We start from the raw sequence: 19676 nt of genomic DNA, 5'->3' as shown, positions 1-19676 counted from the left end.
AGTTCTTGAATCTTTGAGTCTTTAGAACTTTAGGATTTTGAAACTTTTGAACTTTGATGCTTTAGCACCTTACAATTTCTAAATTTTTGAACATTGGATCTTTATGACTTTGAAATTAAAAAATTGTAAGTTTCAAAATTTGTTAGATATACCTTGGAACTTTAAAATCTTGGATAGGAGTTTTGGCTCTGAACTGATTATAGTTTAAGAAGCGCTATTTTAAACTACTTTATATGTTATTTTTTATTATTACTTAGCTATAGTATCCTCATGCTATAAATTAGAAGTCAAATTTGTAAAGTCACGTGTTTCATACTGTTGTGCTGTTGTTTTATTGTGCTACTATAGCTACTATTAATATTCCATTATGAAATATAATATTCTACTATACCACTAATTCATTTATACATTTGTTCTAACATTTTACTATTTTACTATTTTAGAATTTTACTATATTACTATTTGATTATTTTATTACTATTATATTATTATAATATTAATAGTGACATAATAGGTAAGACGTAACTATTCCTCCAAAGCTTTTAGAACGTATTGTACATTTCATACATTTCTGGCGCTTTACGAATATCATATTCGTCTTTAGTGGAAATGATATGTAAAACTTGAACTTTTAATAGCGTTTATTTCATCGATTTCAATGATCTCGAAATACGTTGTCGAGTCCAACATTCTGAACAACTTTCTCATATGCATGTGATGTCCGTTCGTTTGTAATTTCAGAAATATTTTGAAAACGTTTAGCTGGAGTTATAATATCTCCAGAGATGTAATTTTCTAACAAAATATGGCAAGGAAGACTGAAAAGGCTATCAACTTTTGGATTTTTAAGAATTTTTGATATATTTAAAACTTTTGAAACTTTGGAATATGGCGATATAGGGAGTTGGGATACTAGGAATTAAGGGAGCTAAGGATTAGGAAATCTAGGAATTACGGAGTCTAGGGATGAAGGAATCTAAGGATTACAAGATCTAGGAATTAAATAATCCAGGGATTAGGAGATCTGGGGATCTAGAGATTAAGGGATCTATGAATTAAGAGCTGTAGGAATTAAGGGATCCAAGAACTAGACGATCTAGTGATTAGGGGACTAGTGTTTTGGGAATTTAGGGACTTGGAATCTCAGGAATTTGGAAATTGCGACATATAAATGGAGAATGGAGAAATTTGAGTAATTGGATATTTAGAAGTCTAGAAATTTCGGGATTTCGGAACTTAGAATCTTAAGAATTTAGTAAATTTAACAATTGGGAGGATTTTAGTAATTTGTGAATTTGGAAATGTTGAAAATTACAACTTTAAGAATTCCTATAAATTTAACGATCTGTTAATTTAGTAGGAAATTTAAAAACTTTTATATGTAGAGATTTTAAAATTTATAAAATCAAACATTTTAAATAAAGAACGTAAGAAATTGTAACGTGTAAATTTGTAATTTTAACCTGTAATTTTAACTTGTAAATTTTAAAAACTTGAGAATTTTTAAAATTTTTAAATGCATAAATTTTCAAGTTTTTATGCGTGCCCTTATTTAAAGGAAGTTGCATCCAAACGTACACATTGAAAAAATAAGTAGATTGCGGCAGTTTTTTAAAAAACCTAAAAGTGTGTGACTATTACGTGTATATGAAGAAATTATGCCAAATGTTGATTTTTACGAGATATAATAATCATTGAAGCTAAAAATTTCTTTGTTTTCTAAGTAATAACCACATAGCATTTTTACTTCTGCAAGTTTTCACATTTTTCTAAGTTCACCACATTTTATTTATATTAAAAATGAATGTACTGCTAGTATTTAGCACATTAATACGACTAAAATGATATGTAAAGAGTTTTGGTGAGCAGTGGTAAAATCTAACTTTAATATATTACAATTCTATTGTAATTACTATTCTATTATTATACTGTTATCTTACTATTTTATTTTATCAAGATACAACTATTCTTCTATACTGTTATTGCAATAGACTATTGTATTATTCCATAACTGTATTAGTGCATTGATACTCCACCATACTTATGTGATACATACTACTATACTGTTATCTTATTATTCTACAATTTTACTATTGTTACTATTTTACAATCTAACTATTCTATTCAAAGAGTAGCACCACCTTGCAGGTCTTAAAATTATATATATCATTTTGTAGGAAAAGATGCTTTTGTACGTAATACTTAAATTATATAATTTTCTTCTGCAATGTAGAATTTGGTGATGTAGAAAAAGATGCAAAATGGCGACGCAGAAATACTTGTCACAAACTTTTACGATAATCATAAGACTTGCATTTGAAGTAAAGGTTAAAATTTTTGATAATATCAATTTTAATAAATTGATTAAAGTAGAGAAATACGCACACATGTTGCGATAATGTAGATAGTTTATTGCAACACGTACTTTCATACTGAATTTTAGAATAATAAATGAAATTTTGCTTCTTACTATTTTACTGTGATTATTTATGTAACAATTTTAACGTCAATATTTAAAAGTTCAACCTTCTTTACTTCAAACCATAACCGCGAAGAATGTGAGCGAAAAGTAATTATAAAAATTGAAAAATAAATTTTATGAACCCTCCTCTGCTTTATTTTTATAGTTTGAACCTTAATTCATCTTTATTTTAATAAAAAAGAATGTGCATTCTGATTAATTTTCCTAAAGAACCGATTAAAGATCATACTGACAATTATAGAATTAGTAACACGGAATATAAAAGAATATGTAATATTTTACAATTCTTATAAAGCTATTTCTAACAATACAAAAATAAATTGCTACAATAAATGAAATCATGATTAAATCAGATAACTACTTAAACATTATTATAAGTCTGTTTCTACAGACGTGCGACTTTCTTTTTCAATTAGCACGGTACGTGTCCTGAACAAAAATTATTTTGTTTGACTTTGATTATTCTTTTAATGAAGAGTTGTGACATTTATCATCTTTCCTTGAATCTGGAATTTTTAATTTACAATTTGTCTGATTATATTTTTCTTGAACTTTTCAATTTTAGGGCATCTTTAGATTATAAATTATAGACAGAACTTCACTTAATAAATTTTGAAATTACGAGACGGTGGCTTAAACAAACATGATTTTTTAACCGACTTCGAAAAAGGGGGAGGTTACTCAATTCGGTCAGCATATATATATTTTATTATTATTATTATTATTATTATTTTTATTTTCTATGTGTGCCTGCCGATTACGCCTAGTTATATTTTTTTCTTAGTTTAGTATTTAATCAAACATAATTTTTATAACAAATTGTTAAGGATTAAAATATATATATTTGTACTAATAAATTATTTATTAATAGTTTTTTTAGGGTTTCAAGACAAGATTACTATCTTTAAAATGACTATCCTTTGGTATATTTTTTCTTCGCAAAAAAAGGTTTCTATTAAGTTGAGTTTTTTTCCATATATCGATATACAGGGTGTTACCTGTAACGCTGCCATTTTTTTGCAGCCACTTTACAAAAAAAAAGTTTAAAACAATATTTGTATAATATGAAGTGCACAATAGATATTAGTAAAGCAAATTATGAAAACAGTTTGTTTATCTCGTCATTACAATTTCATAAGAATTTAATTTTGTAAATATATTTTCTTTTTTATTTTGATATCGATTAAATTAACAATGTACTAATTATTTTTTACATTCAAGACCATCATTTTTAATTTACTTCGAGTTTTTAAAAGCTTCTTAAGGAAATATTAAATAAATAGTATATGAAGTATTAGTTTTAATAATTAACCAAAATTGTTTTTAAATCCAGACCTGATCACTATTTCAAATAATATTTAGTATAAATTTCGAATAAAATGAAGATATTTAAAAACCAAGAATAATTCTTTCAATAAAAATGTATTTATAAAATTTCAAATATAAACTTCGGATAAAATCAAAATATCTGAAAATAACAAATAAGATTTAATTGAAAGATATTTTCTTTGAAATGAGATTTTATTTCAAGTAAGATTTTTTGAATAACTGTACACATTTTTAATTATTTGATAATGTTTTTGTTTCTTGCGAAATTTGCACTTTGCTATAATTTTCATTTTATTTTTTTATTTAAAGTATCAAAATTTTCTAGAAGTCTAAAATAATTTCCTACGAAAAATTTACTAGATTACCTTAACAAATTTACATTGGAAATTAATTTTTACTGTAGATTAATTCGTAGCTAATACTGTAACGTCCCATAAAAAATGTAGCATAAGATATTTTCAGGTTTTCTAGCTAAATGTAACAAACGTTATTATAAAATTTGGTTTACGTAAAGGTTAATAATAAAAATACTTGTATTAAAAGAGTTACCTAAAAGCGCTGAAACATTTGTATCATAACCGATCATCTAATTTGTTAACGTGCATAAGAATGATAAAAAATCAGTTTTTTATTGAAGCGTGTGAAAGTATTAAAAAACAATCCTTTGTTATGGTACGTAGAAAGAGTAATATATAAATAACTTCTTTTACAATATTGTTCTAACTATATTTATGTTTATACATTAACACCAATGAACTGTAATTTCACAATTATTTTATTTTTATTAGTTACATAAAACAATAAAGTACTTACCTATGGCGGTGAAAACGGCAGAGTAATGGTACTTCTTTATACAATTTTATTAATAAATATATGAAATTTTATTAAATAAAATTTTTTAATTTTGAAGCTGACAAGTAATTACATTTTATATATTTGTGTTTCAAAATATAAATGTGGTAATATAAAATACTATTAATTTGATTTTAGAAAAAAGTCATTTGATAACAGCTTTAATTAGGCATAGCTATCTTTTTTTTATATTTATGAAAATTTGCTTAATGGTATACAGTATTTATACGCATTAATTAAACGAAGTTTAATTGTAAAATGTTATTGCAAGAATGTTTTTCTTTTGAATATAGGATAAGTTCTTAACATGTTTAGAGTAGTTAATAGCTAATGTCTTTAAGGTAAAGCGGCATAAACAAGATAACGGTATAATTGCTCAGATGAAATTGTGAAAAGTTACATTTTTCTCATTCCATGCAGTTTCGTTTCGCAAAATTTAAGCGATTGATTTGTTTTTTTTTTTTAAATTTTAACGTAATTATTGTTTGATATCATTGTTATTAAATCAGAGAACTTACAATGAGTTGCAATGCCTTTGAGAAAACAATAACATCTCAATTTTGTTAAAGCCTACAACAGAAAATAAATATAACGATATGATAAATTTATTAGCTTATATACCTGCTATTAACTAATAGTAGTTAAGATCATTATTTTCCATAGTTCTTTTAGTTTAATTTCACTTATTTAATCTATGGTTGTAGAAACAAACAATATTATCAAGATATAAACGACATGAAATTATATTTTTGAACCGCGATACTTTCAGTGCGCTGACAAACACATGAGAGTGAAGACCGGGAAGTTCAGAACGCTCTTTTTATACATGCCTATGTAGACGTGCCAATTTTAGCAGAAATGGCGATTCTCTAACAATTTTATTATAAACTTTTTAAATAATGAAATTGAATATATTTCTTAATAAAGTTAATTGTACGTTTACCTATATGTTTTCATTTTAATTATAACTGCTTACGTCGAAAATATACATACAATAAAAGCCAACTTCAATTAAATTATAAGTACAAAATTACTCTTGTTTGTTTGTTTACGTGTTATTATTGAAAATCATATACATATGTATAGGTTCATTTATGGCTGAATAAACCATTTATTTTCTTCAACCATTTTATTAATTGTTATGTAATAGTAAAATTGAACAAGTTTGTAGTTTTAGAAACATTATACAAATTTATCAATGTTTATTCAAATTGTTCAGTCGATTATAAATCGGTTTATATTATTTTTAAAAAAGGAGCACCTAATATAATATTTTTAAGATTGAAAATTCGGAAATGTTGAGTTACAATACTTGATTTTTGACAATTAAAAGTAATTCTAATTGTAATAGAAGCATAACTCCTACGTAAAAACAAGTTATTTCTTTTTAAATGCATTTGTTTTATAGTTGCGAAATACTGTAACAGAAGTTACAATGTTGCTTATGTCAGATGTCAATATGTATTGCGTTTGTTACCCAGCGAAGTAATGGAATATCATGAGTGCGCATGTGATAGGGTCGTTCCTAACGGGTATTTATCAAGCGAGTATTTATTGAACGAGTATCACTTTCAAAATTCCGCTTACCTCAAAGATATTTTTCATTCTGGTTTGATAATAACGTCATCTTCGCAACCTTCCTTGAGTGTTGCTTCCAGATAAATGATTTCTCCATTGCTATTCCCTAGGAATATTGTTCGAGTTTTCACTGGACTCTTGTTTTTTAGGATAAATTTCAAAATATCCTAAAACTTGGTTTCTTTTCGTATTTAATGGCTGATTAAACATATTTTAACAACATCAATAGTATCAATATACTCGACAAACTTTGCAGTCCACTATTTCTTGTAATTCGGTCACAAAACGTGCTTGAAAATGTAAAATTTGTTTTTTTTTTTTAAACCAAATTTTGTAAAAATTTGAAAGGAAAAAGTTTCTAATTTCAAATATAATAATAAGAATTTATATTTATGAAAGAAGAAGTTTTAAATAAATTAAAAATTTTAAAATGTTTATATGACCTAGTAGTTAAACTGTATTCGTGGCATATCCTAGTCATTAACTGTTACTGTTCCAATTATTAAATTTGTATTAATAAAAATTGCTTAATAAAAATATTAAGATGTTAAAAAATATATCAAATATATTCATTTGATCATTTACAATGGGCTTTGGTCCTGAATTAATTTTGGCACATCAAACCAGTTTTCACTGGTTACTTGTAAAAAGGTTAAAAATTGAAAAGAAATGGTTAAAATTACATTATTAAGTTTTAGACCATATTGACATTATGTCGAATTTAAGAATGAGCTGTTATATTTTTGATAATTATTTTTAATATAAATGTATAAAATTTAAAACATACTTTAATACAGTAAATGAGCCGTTTACTTTGATAGAGAAAAAAATCCATTAGTTGTTAGTGCGAGATGTTTAGGGGTTTGCATTACAATAAATTAAAAAATATTAGTAAACACCAATAGACAAATTTATCGTATTTTTTCTTGGTAAATAATGTATGTTTATTATTCAATAGTATTAAAGAATTTAGTAAGAAAAGTAAAGGTTTTATTATATCTTTGTGAGGGATTTGCCTCACTTTCAAAAGTAGTGAATTACTGTAACCGTTAATTAAAGGGATAATATTTTAATTCTTCATAGTCTTTGTCTCAATTTTTTTTAATCATTTGGGTCCGAATTGTCTTCATATTCAAATTCTAACGCCAAGATTCTTCTTTTATTACTAATTCTTATGGGTCTTATTTCTATAATTATAATGAAAATAATAAAATTCCTTGGAAATAAAGATTCATTTGGAGCGTTGTTATTGCCTAAAAAAGTATTTCTATTTTGTTATTATTATCTACCAACTTCGCTCACATATTTTTTTAATAAAATAAACTAAAATTCGTAATTAATTTTCGCATAACAGTGAAATTGTTAATGTGTTTTGTGCATCGATACTAAACCAAGAACCGCGTCGATTTCGTTGAGTATTTATCAGAAACTGAACTTGAACTTATTTGCACACTGATATCACTCATATTGATATTTATACCACGAATATTATGCAATTTGTAATTTTCTACATTATTAGCAATATTAATAAAATTTACCAGAGCTAAATTGTCCTGTAATATATTCGATTAAAAATAATATCAACGTAAGATGGGTTAGTATCAATTCAAAATAAACATCTTATTAATGCTGTTAATTACCCAAACTTCGAACCCCCCAAATATTAGAGAACTTAAATTATTTTCACTATAGATTGCTTACATATAAAATAACATATTAAGTTTTATCTATTGTTACCATTATCTTCATATTTTTGTTGAAGGATGAACTTGCGCTACTTTCAAAATAAACGACTCAAATATCAGCAATCTAATCAATTCATTAAAGTTAATTCGTTTTATAAGTCAGTTTCACGTGAAATCGCATTTGTGTCTTTGGCGATTAATTACTGGCCAGTGTTATCACGTACTACTGGCAGATAAAGCAATACACATAATTTCAGTATTTAAACAAAATTAGTAAAAAATACAAAAATTTGAATATATCCATTTAAAAATAATTAACAAAGAGGGTATAAATTGTTTGAGTCATTATGAAAAGAGTTTAAAAACGTTGAATCTTGGATTATTGTAGAATAATATTTTTGCGTGATATAAGTAATGAATTACGGAAACAAAATTTCCACTTAATTGTTAATAAATATGACTCGTGTGAGCAGTAGGGTATTTACCTTATTATTAACGTTATTTGATTTTGCTTATAGGTCATAGAATCGCGGTGCAGCGGCGGCAGAGGTGAGAGGAGGATAGGCGGAGATCGAAGAAGGGATGAATGGAACGGCGGCGTTGCGGCGCAGCGTCGGGGGCGGCGGGGGCGCCACCGGGGGTGGAACCGTTGAACCAGCACCCGTCGCCATCCTCGTCGTTTATAAAGACGAGGCCGGATACGGGATGAAAGTCTCCGGCGATAACCCCGTCTACGTTCAGTCGGTGAAGGAAGGTGTGTTACCATATTAATCGGAGTTTTAAAATCGACTTACGTGGAAATTAAACACACTATAGCATTTGTGGAAACAACACAGACAATAGTCTGTTTCAGGCGTTTGATCGTTTGAGGTACTACGGCCTTATATAAGTTGAACGTATTTAACACTTTTGCGGTCGATGGTTTAAACACCACTCAAAATCAATGTGGAACACAAACAATTAAGATTCGGAAGTTTATTCTTAAATATTGTGAATACTGTGTGAATCTATGGTGAATATATAGAAATAAGCAGTACAATGATTACCGCTTTGTGTCAAGGCCTCAAAAGGTTAAATTTGTTTAGTGAAATTGTATTTTACATTTGAAAAGCGTGAAAATAAAGCTGTGATGACCTTAGAATGAAATAAAAGTATTATAAAAGCAATGAAAAAAGATAGCAGACCATAACTACTGGTGTACTTAGTATGTTGATTAAAACTACGAGTATTAATAATTGGCACATAATAAGTTACTAACTTCTTTTTAATAAGTGTACTAATTTCATAAACGAAGTATGAAATCTTTAATAAATGTCAAAGAATATATACTACTAAATTTTATGTTCATTTTTTTAATTAAAGAAAAATAAATTAAACACTTGAATTTATAATCACATCATTTAAAAAAATAATATATTTAATTTTAACAAAATCAGTTATTTGTTCAACACACGTATTACATATTGAATTTCTTCAGTATATTAATTGTTTTTTATACTTCAAACGTAATTATAATATTTCAAAATTGTTTAAAATACTTGTAATATATTTATATTATAAAAAATACATCATGGTGAGTAATTAATCCTTTATTTTAAGAAATTGTATTGTGATTTATTTACGTTTAAAGAAAAAGTTCTATTGAATTTACATATTTCAAAAATTCGATATGATACATAATAATAATTAAATTGGATTAAACTAACAGTAAATTTATTTGATGTTAAATTTAATAATAAAACAGCTAACATTAAATATCTTTTATAGTTAAAAAATAATATATTATAGTTAAAAAATAATATATAATTCTTATGAATTCTTACTAAAATTGAATGTGCCAACGATTAGTGTAGCGTTATAATTACTTTATTTGAGTGGCTACAAATGTGTTAAATATGTGGTATTTTCTATGTTATTATTTTATAAATTGTTTATTTTTATACTATAATATGATACAATAATGAAATCCTGAAAGAACATGAGTTGCATTGTCTAACAGGCGAGTCTCAGCAATTCAAAATTTATCAATATATCTTGTACACTAAATGTTATGTAAACATTTAAATTGTATGAATATTATACGGTATATCAATATCATTCGTATTTTAAGAGCTTGAACATTTTCATCAAAATCTTAGGTTGTTAAATTACCAAATTTTTGTATTAATAATTTACTCTTGTTGACTCTGAAGCTCTAATGAATTAACGTTAAATTAATCTCGATAATGCCTATTATTTTCTACACATGCTATTTTACCTTTTTTTACGTTAGGTTTTCATTCCTTTAAATTATTTTATAAGAGGCATACACAATTCTCGAAACAGATTGTGTTTACATTTAGAATAATTAAAAGATTAAAAAATTGTGTAATTCTAAAATTTTCAAATTCCAGAATTCAATATTTTCAAAGTTCCAAATCCCTAATTTGTTAAATTCCTATTTCACAAATTTATAAATTCCCAAATGCTTTAAATTTTGAAACTGCTGACTTCACAAATTTTCAAATGAAAAAAGTCCCTAAATTTCCAAATTCCTAACTTCATAAATTGTCAAATTAGACTGTTCATTATTAGACTTTGTAATAAATATGTTAAATTTCGATCGTCGCGTTCCAAAGGTCGTGTATTCTGCTCATTAGAAATGTAATTTTGCATTACTTGAAGAAGTAGTATAAAATAGTGTTACCAAGAATCTGTTGTCGATAAGATAAAAGTTGTTAGAATATTTATTATTCGTTGTCTCGTTAAAGAAAAATTGTTAAAAGACAATGATGATGCATTGTAGGCGGTGCAGCCGCGAGAGCTGGCCTTCACGCGGGCGACAAAATAATCAAGGTGAGCTAATATCGAATTTATGTTATTGCAAAATAACCCTAAAGCTAGTTGTTGTACATAAATGTTCAATGGAAATATTTATAGTCTTGCCGCGAATAAAATTAAACTTGTAAATTCAGATTGTTGATAAATACGTATAGTTTTTACGAATTTAAATTTACAATAGCATACGATTTTTTACTATTTGTAACTATGATTGGTATTTCCAGGTTAACGGGGTGAATGTAATGCAGTCCACGCATACGGATGTTGTACAACTCATAAAGTGTAAGTTTACATACTTTCTTTCTTTTCTATGACCTCTTTTTTTTCTTTTCTTTTTTCAAGACTCTTACCACGTTATTTGACAACGAGATAGAAGAAATTTTGCTGGCACAATGAAATTAACTTTGTAAATGAACTGCTGTGAAAATATTACTATGTAAAAGTAAATGTTTTGTTTTATCAACTGGGAACATATATTAGCTTTTTTACAGAAAGATTGCTTTTGCTTTATAAAATATTGCGATTATAGTATTGATTTATTTATGTAATATATTGTTCACCTGACCTTCGAAACATATAGTAATTGGTTAGCATGATTAATTTCAATTTTTTCAATTTAATTTTTTTTCTGTTTTTAAATCCATCTATATTGGATTTTGTGGCTTAGTGATTGTAACTAGAAAATTTAATTCTTTAAATCCGGCAGAGAAATTTTCATATTTTAATGTAACATTTGTAGTCCTACCGTGAATTAAATAAATACAAAATTGTAGTGGTGATAAAATATTATAATATCCAATTTAAATTAATTTAAAACTATTTAACTTGGTTAATATCTTGAAATTTTCCCGGGTATCATAGACATACCTTGAGAAATATGTATTCTCCAATACTTTTATAAAAGTTACCATATTTTTTAAATAAAGATAATTTTACACTTTCCATATTTTTTATTTTCAAATAAGTTTTGGTTTTCGTAAAAACAGAAGCAGTTTATTTTTTGTGAGGTAAAATTTTTATAAAAAACGTAAATTTGATTTAATATATTAAAACCAATATTTCTAATAAAAATTGTGGAGCCAATGTCTTGTTTCTAAAAAGGAAACTAGTTATTTTCATAAGATTTTAATGAGCTTTTGTAAGTTGGGAAATCATATTGTTACGAATTTAATGTAAAAGTTCCGACCAGTTTTATCTTTCCTATTGTTACATGTACTTTTAACAAAAGGATTATGCAGTTATTAATTAAGCATCAAAAAGCTACAGTAATGTTAGTTTTATGCGAGAATTTTCCGTTGAATAGTTTCAATTTTTATTTTTTACATTCCAATATAATGTTCAAAAGTGAATAGTGGATGGTTATAAATTCACTCTTTACATTTTTTATATAGAAATTGTGAAAGTTACTTTTTTGGTGTGCAAACAATTTTTTTCTGAAATTTTATAAACTACGTTGAAGTTCCACACGAAATAAACGAAATAATTCTAACAATTTGTTTACATTTGTCAATAAAATAATAAGTTCCACGTAAATGTCTTATGATATTTATTGTGTAAAAAGCAGTATTAAATCTGAGAACCACTTTTAAAATCAATTTTTTTAATTATATAAAACAACTAAAATAATACGATAATAACATAACATGACATAAAATATTATATCTAGGAAATTGATTACATCATTATACAAGTTATAAACATAATTGTATAGATTAAAAAAAGAAATATGTTAAAATCATTCGACGGAAGCTTGACATCGTTCACAAAAATTAACTTTGTTGTCCGTTTTTAGCTTTAAAACATAAATTATATAAAAACTTTGACATCAATATCTTTTTAAATTATCAATCACAGACGTCTAAAATCATATGTAAGTTGAGAGATTCATAATAACATGATGTATTAACTTTCAAAAGTTTAGATATACAATGAAGGTGCTTTTCTTAAAAAGAAAAGAAACATATTGAGAAATGAATATCAACGTAAATAATATTCAAAAATAATAAATTTCATATATACTGTTTTATTACATCATCTCTACACTCTTGCGCAAATACAAAGGGGAAGCACTTTTTGCTCTATGGTATAATTTTCCCGTCGATTGACCATTTCCAGGTAGACTATCTAGAAAGCTTATAATGTGAACACACATAAGCTGGATAGCTTATACCTTTTGTAAGTTATTCTCATATCTTGTCATTGATGATCATAAGTGATGCGTCTACCCTACTATCGTAGGTTATTAACCTTCTTTTATAAAAATAGATCCATGAGATATTACATATTAACCCTCTCGCTATGGGAAAGTTTAACGAAGAACGCTATTTTTTAGCAGTGACACATACTCTTTGACAGATAATATAATAATCTTACTTTGTGAAAAATATACATGGAAATTGCATTTATTACATATCAAAAAATTGGAAGGGATGTCAATTATATATGTATATTAAGTGAATTAATGATACAGATCATAGGTGCCCATAGTGATGAAAAGCTTAAAGAAATTATTTACAATATTTCCAATAATTTGTGCAATATATATTGTTCGAAATATATAATAGTTTTGATTAATGACTAATTCTTATACATATAATAGAGTAAGATTGTAAAATTCTAAAATTCTGAAAATCTGAAAATGTAAAAATCTAACATTAAAAAAATGATATAAATAAATAATTATTGCATAGTTACACTTAATTACTCTGTGGATTTCTTTTCTATGAGCATAAATGTGGTGAAGATCTTAGCATTTGCCTTCGGTTTTGAGATTTTAAATATGTATATAAACTTCACAACTTAAAAATTTTTAAATTTACCAAATTTGTAACGTTCTTTTCGAATTTCCATATTCATAAGTTTTCGAATTTTCAAATTTTTAAGTTTCTAAATTCCCCAATCCCCAAATTTCAGTGTTTCCTAATTTTTTTAATTTCTTAACACAAGTTTCCAAATTTCTAAATATCTAAATTTTCGAATACCAAATTTCTGAAGTACTAAATTTGAATCTTCGTACTTTTGAAAATTAAGCAACAAAAAATCAACAATTGCTAAGTCCTCTTTAACAAATCAGTTATTTGAGACCAATCCTGTGAGTTAGTTCCATATTGATTTATAATTTTCCTCTTTTCTCTGTGTATATGGTAGTTTGTATTTGTTCACAGCCCACTAAAATGTATTTTTAGTTTGATAAGCTTTTATGAAATTTGAACGTTGAATGTGTTAATTTAAATGAAGGTGACCGATAATCAGCACCACAAACTTAATAGGTATAATATAATTAAATAATAAAAATGAATTAAAGTAATGAAATAAATTTTTAGCAATATTACAAGATAAAATTTTAAATTCAACATTTTTTTGTTTTACATTTTTTACTCTAATAATTTATAAGTTAATAATTTTGCATCAATTCGAAAAGATAATGCAATTCAATTCAAAGTTACACTAAAAAAAGTGACGTAAAACAAAGAAATCTAGTAGTTTACGAAACTATATTTATTGTGTGAGTAATTGGTGATAATTAGCCTCTGAATAATCGAGGTTCGATCGTATGATTAGCGTTTCATTCCGTTCCTATTTGAATTGAGAAAAAGCGCGATACACTCGCATTCAAAGTTCGTAAAATATTTATTAAAATTTTATAAAAACCTACAGAATATTTTCAGATTCTTCCTTTGTATTTTTTAGAATATTAACTATATGTGCGATAATAAATTAATACAATTTACAACATTTTACATTTTGAAAATCATTACATATTAATTATTTGAACTTCTTGTTTACGTGTCCTTTATAGTAGGACTTTCATAATATTTGTCATAATATTTTTGAAAGCAATTACTTTATTAGATTCATTTGCTTATAATATAGTACTCTCGAAAGTCTTCAAGGTTTAAAAGTTTGATGGTTTGGAAAATGTAAAACTCAAAGTCTCAAAACACAGGAATTAAAAAATTCTAACATCCCTACATTCCAAAATTCCAGTTTTAAAATTGAATTTTTGAAAGTTCAAATGTATTATTACTTAAGGATTAAAAAATTTTGAAAGTTCAAAATACCAAAGCTCATACTTACAAAATTCTGAAATTCCAAACGTATAAGTTCAGAAATTCCAAAATATTAAAATTCCAATATTTCAATGGTTCAGTATCTAAAAATTCAAAATTTCAAAGTTACAACATTCAGAAACTTCAAAATTTAAAAATTTTGAAATTGCTAAATACCAATTTCTAAATTTTGAAATTCCGAAATTCTAGAAATACAAAAAAATCCAGAATTCCAACATTACAAAATTCCAAATTTTCTAAAAATCCAAAATTCAAGCATTCAAGCATTTAAAAATTCAAAAAATCCTTCGCAGTTTTTAGAATGTATCAAAAACCTTGTAATTTTGAATTTTAGACAAGTTCTGAAGTTCACAAAATATGAAAATCTATAATAATCCCAAAGTAGCAATATTTCAAAACGATAGGTCTCAAAGTATCGCAGTTTATAAATTTCCAAGTCCCAAAATTTCAGTTTCTAAATTCAAAAATTCCACAACTGCAGAGTCGTTTCAATGACTACAAAACTTTAATTGTCCTCTTTTGAATGTTCTCTGTAACTTTTGCGCGTTAGTGTATGTTCTATTCAGTGACATGTAACTAACGTTTAGTCGTGAGGCGTAGAAAAAAGGAGCTACATTTGTTAACTGTATTCGCGAAAAGAGACATTTATAAAGATTACAAACGATGGTCGGCGACTTTATTCTGAACACACCAACATGAACGAAGCTGCGGCGACGAGGTTTCCAGTGATGTAAGCATCGGAGTTTATAGCGGTGACCGTTCATAGAGTCTGTCCTTTTCTTTCTAACACATCAGGTACAACACAATGAGTGTATAGACGGCCTCTACCTTGCCAGAGCTGTGCTGTAATTCCATCAAATTCCGCAACATTTTAACCTCTGCGCGGACAAAACAAGAACTTAAAATTATCTCGCCGGCAATCATATTACCATTTATTAATGAAAATATTGTGTCAAAATAAAGAATTTTATTGCTTTCTTATACACAGATTTTTATTTACGATTATATTTTCACTATAAATTGTAGCAGAGAAGGATTAATATTGCAATTCTCAGGAAAAGATTCAGGTACATCATTGTTTTCCTAAACAAATGTTTTTGATCAATATGATACATTTACTGCAAATTGTATCAGAAAGGGATTAGTATATCAATTCTTAAAAGAAAAATTGATTAACCATGTCTGCTATGAATTCCTTAATTCTGTATTTCTATTTGTAAGTATTTAAAACAAAGTAGTGATGGACAACTATGAATTTCTGATAATTAATTTCTGAATTCGGAGAATTTATTTTTCTGTATTTGTTAATTGTTAAATTTCCTCTCCTATTTCTATATTTCTGAATTTTCAAATCCCCGAATTTATAAATATGTAAATTAAAAAATGTTACAATTTTCACATCACCAAGTTTCTGAGCTTATAAATTTTATATTTTTATATTTTTAAGATATTAAATTTCTAAATTTCTAAACATTCATATTACAGAACTTTTAAATTTTTATAATTTTTAAATAAAGTTGGAAAATTACAAAACTTTTTAACTTGAAATTTCTATATTTCCATATTTCCGAACTTTTAATGTCTAATCTTCCAAATTTTTAAAATACAAAATCTATAAATTTTTAAACATAAAACCTGAAAAATTTTAGTTACAAAATTCGACATTTTTGTATCTCTAAATGTCCAAATTGAAAAATTATTAAATTATTAAATTATAAAATTTGTAACTTTTTAGGTTAAAAAATTAAAAAATAAAAAATTCTATATTTAAAAAATTATATATTCTTAAATTACTAAATCATCAAATTCCATAATTTCTAAATTTTCAAATTACCATATTCTTTTTCCAAACTTGAAACATTTATTTCTATATATCTCATTGCTGTACGCACTGTGTATATTTATTATAGTATTGTATTGTTCCATAAATTCATAGCGTTTTCTTGTTTTGATGTAACATTTCTTGCGATGCATGTCTATTCTATTTTTATTCATCATTGAACACTTGTTTCCTCCTCTAATATCTTATATTTTTTTACTTAAATACCTTGACAACTACGCATTTCGCAGAATTTTTAACTCCTATCATATTAATTCACAAATATTGCATAATACTTACCTTCAACAATTAATTATTAATAAAGTTGGCCCGATGATGATGTTCTACGTACACTGCAAAATTACTAATCTTAGGATTGCAATTAGCATTTAATGCAGCTAATTAAAATAATATGAATATTAATATTAATAATGTAAATATCAGTCGTTAAAGTATTACTTCAAAGTTACAGATTTTTAGGTTAATAGAGATGGAGTACAAAATTTCTTTTTCGTTACGGATTTATCGTTACAATCTAGTACCTCTTATGGAAATTGAGTAAAAGTTATATTTTTCGCGCTCCATTTTCATTCACATATCCTCCATACTCTGTGATTATGACACAATTTTTTACATTTTTACTATTAGTTTTCCTACCAATTTTAATTAAATGGTGTCTAATTATTGCTACAAATTAATCTATGAATAAATATAAGCTTCGTTAAGTTGATTCGATTCATTAAGCTGTTAATTTAGCCGTTTATATGATAAATTATTAGAAATGAAGGGGTATTTAATCTAATGTAAGCTACCGGAAATGTGAAAATCTAGTACTTCAGACAAATTATATAATTATACAATTAACAAAGATTAAGTGTTCTAATTCTTATGCACAGCAGTTTATTCTATAAATAAAGTTGTTGGTCTATCTTAAATAAAATTTGGAAAAACTAACACGTATTTACAACTAGATTTTTTCTCTTAGTTTCTTCTGTTGAAATTAATTAATCCAGTTTCCAAGATATTCGTATTAAGGATACACTTGGTAAACTTTTTGTAAGTCCAAATGTAATAACTTTCCAAAGTACGTTAGTTGCCCTACTTAATCATTTTGTAAAACGGTAGCTCTTATACGCATCCAGATTTCGCTGGGCTAATGAATATTTAAAATCAATTCACAAGCAGCATGAAGATCTGATTTACGTGGTACACTGTAATCTGAAGATATATCTAATCTTCTACAATTATGTCTCCACGCCCACATACTTTAAACACTCTTTACAAGCCATTTTATTTTAGTTCGATTAGTTGAACTAAAATTATATTTAAATTAATTCAGTGTCTATTAACTTTTCTTTGTTAACGATAATATCAAGGAAACGCTCTGACATCTTTAATAAAAAATCGCATTTTTTCCGATTTTTTTTTTCGGCTTTTTATTCTTCACAACTGCAGTTTGTGATCAAAACATCTGAACAATTTTCAGAATTTTTGTACGAAATCAAATAGGAAAAATAAAGAGGTTGAAACTTGATGTAAAATTTTTTTTTTGATATACTATCGTCTGACGTATTGGGTATTTCATTTCGCTCAAGGGCATTTTTGACTACCTTATTCGGCAAGACCCTTTTACATCGTTTTAAGGAAATAGAATGGAAAATTATAGTCACGTAATACAAGAATTGTTTTCAGCATTTCTGTTATTTCTTTATATATTTGACACTGAGCAAATATTTCATAGACTATTTGCTATAGACTATAACAAAGAGTTAACTGAATTTGGGATTAATAAAACAACAAGTGCAAAGTGAGAGTATGATATAATATACTAAAATGATGTATTTCATAATTTTCACATTAGTACTTTATATTCTTGAATTTGTTTGTTTTATTAATTTTTGAAATTTTATGCATTACAATTATATTATTATTAAAATTGAAAACGGAGACCGTTTAGTTTCTTTGATCATTATAATGATTTTCTTCTATTTATTTACATCTGGCCTCGCTAGATTTTTGTTTAATACTATTGCCATGAGTTTTTCTATTTGTTGCAAGTAGAGTGATTACTTATTTTTACAATAAAGTACAACAATATCAAATATGCTTATCAAATAATTTTAATAAACGTTTATGTGTATATATTTTAATAAATTTAATAGTTGTTTTGGTGTATTTATTTAAAGAAACATCAATTTAAGCTTGTGATACAAATATATTATTGAAATAATAATAATTTTGAGTATTAATAAAATATGGCTGTCAAATGAAGTTACATAATTAATTTTTTTTACCTAGAAAATAATAAATTTTATATATTTTAATTGTTAGTATATTAGTTTTTTCGATGTATTATTAGATATGGGCGGTTTATTTTTAATAAAGACAAGAACTAAACAGAAGCAAAATAAGGGTGCCAAATATTTCAAAGGAATTGTAACAGTTACTGAGAATTATAGATGTTTATATTTGGCATTTGTGTGAATTTTATGTAATAATAAAATAGATACATTAATAAATATTTAATTTCATATCCAAACATATATAAATGTACATAGACTCAAAGCCCAGATCAACTTTAAAAAATAATTTTGCATTTACTCAATGTAAAAAATGTATTTTAGATTTTTCTTGGTAAATTAATTTTAAGAAATAATCGAATATAATTATTATTTTTCCAATTAAGAAGATTACAATTATTACAGAATATTACAGAATATTACAGAATGTTGAAAATGTAAGAATAATAAGGTTGAATATATAATTATTGTAAAAGGAAAATTATTGACACGATTAATTAAATATATTAGTAAATATTAGTATCATAGTTGTTATTATTAGCTATTTAATTTTCAAGATTACAACAATTCTTCGAAATCCTTCAATACATTAGTTAAAACATAACTAAAAGTTATAATTTTTAATTTGAAATAATTTGAAATCAGTACATTTGCTGAAAAATGGCTAAAGATACTAACAAAATCAATAAGAATGATAATTTTACATTTTTGTAAAGAAATATATTTTTTATATCGCAGAAT

At 25.8% G+C, this 19676-nt stretch overlaps 1 protein-coding gene and 1 long non-coding RNA gene across 11 annotated transcripts in view; both read left to right on the top strand.

Moving 5' to 3' along the window:
• RhoGEF2 (Rho guanine nucleotide exchange factor 2) overlaps positions 1-19676 on the top strand; it is a 100316-nt gene that overhangs the window by 6909 nt on the left and 73731 nt on the right. For 9 of the 10 annotated variants that reach the window (XM_076537989.1, XM_012282111.2, XM_076537994.1 and 6 more), the window contains 3 exons: positions 8445-8680; positions 10712-10761; positions 10971-11028. In XM_076537989.1, coding sequence (XP_076394104.1) covers positions 8509-8680; positions 10712-10761; positions 10971-11028 — 280 coding nt within the window. In that variant the 5' untranslated portion in view covers positions 8445-8508. Of the gene's footprint in view, positions 1-8444; positions 8681-10711; positions 10762-10970; positions 11029-19676 lie in introns of those variants that run through there. The other variant, XM_076537993.1, reaches the window with a different exon arrangement.
• Positions 15081-15799, top strand: LOC143265496 (uncharacterized). Its single transcript, XR_013040110.1, has 2 exons — positions 15081-15546; positions 15612-15799. It is a non-coding gene; the product is annotated as an uncharacterized LOC143265496 (long non-coding RNA).

Source organism: Megachile rotundata, chromosome 12 (assembly GCF_050947335.1).
Source record: "Megachile rotundata isolate GNS110a chromosome 12, iyMegRotu1, whole genome shotgun sequence".
Classification (NCBI taxonomy): Eukaryota; Metazoa; Arthropoda; class Insecta; order Hymenoptera; family Megachilidae; genus Megachile; species Megachile rotundata.
This window is presented reverse-complemented; position numbering and strand designations above follow the sequence as displayed.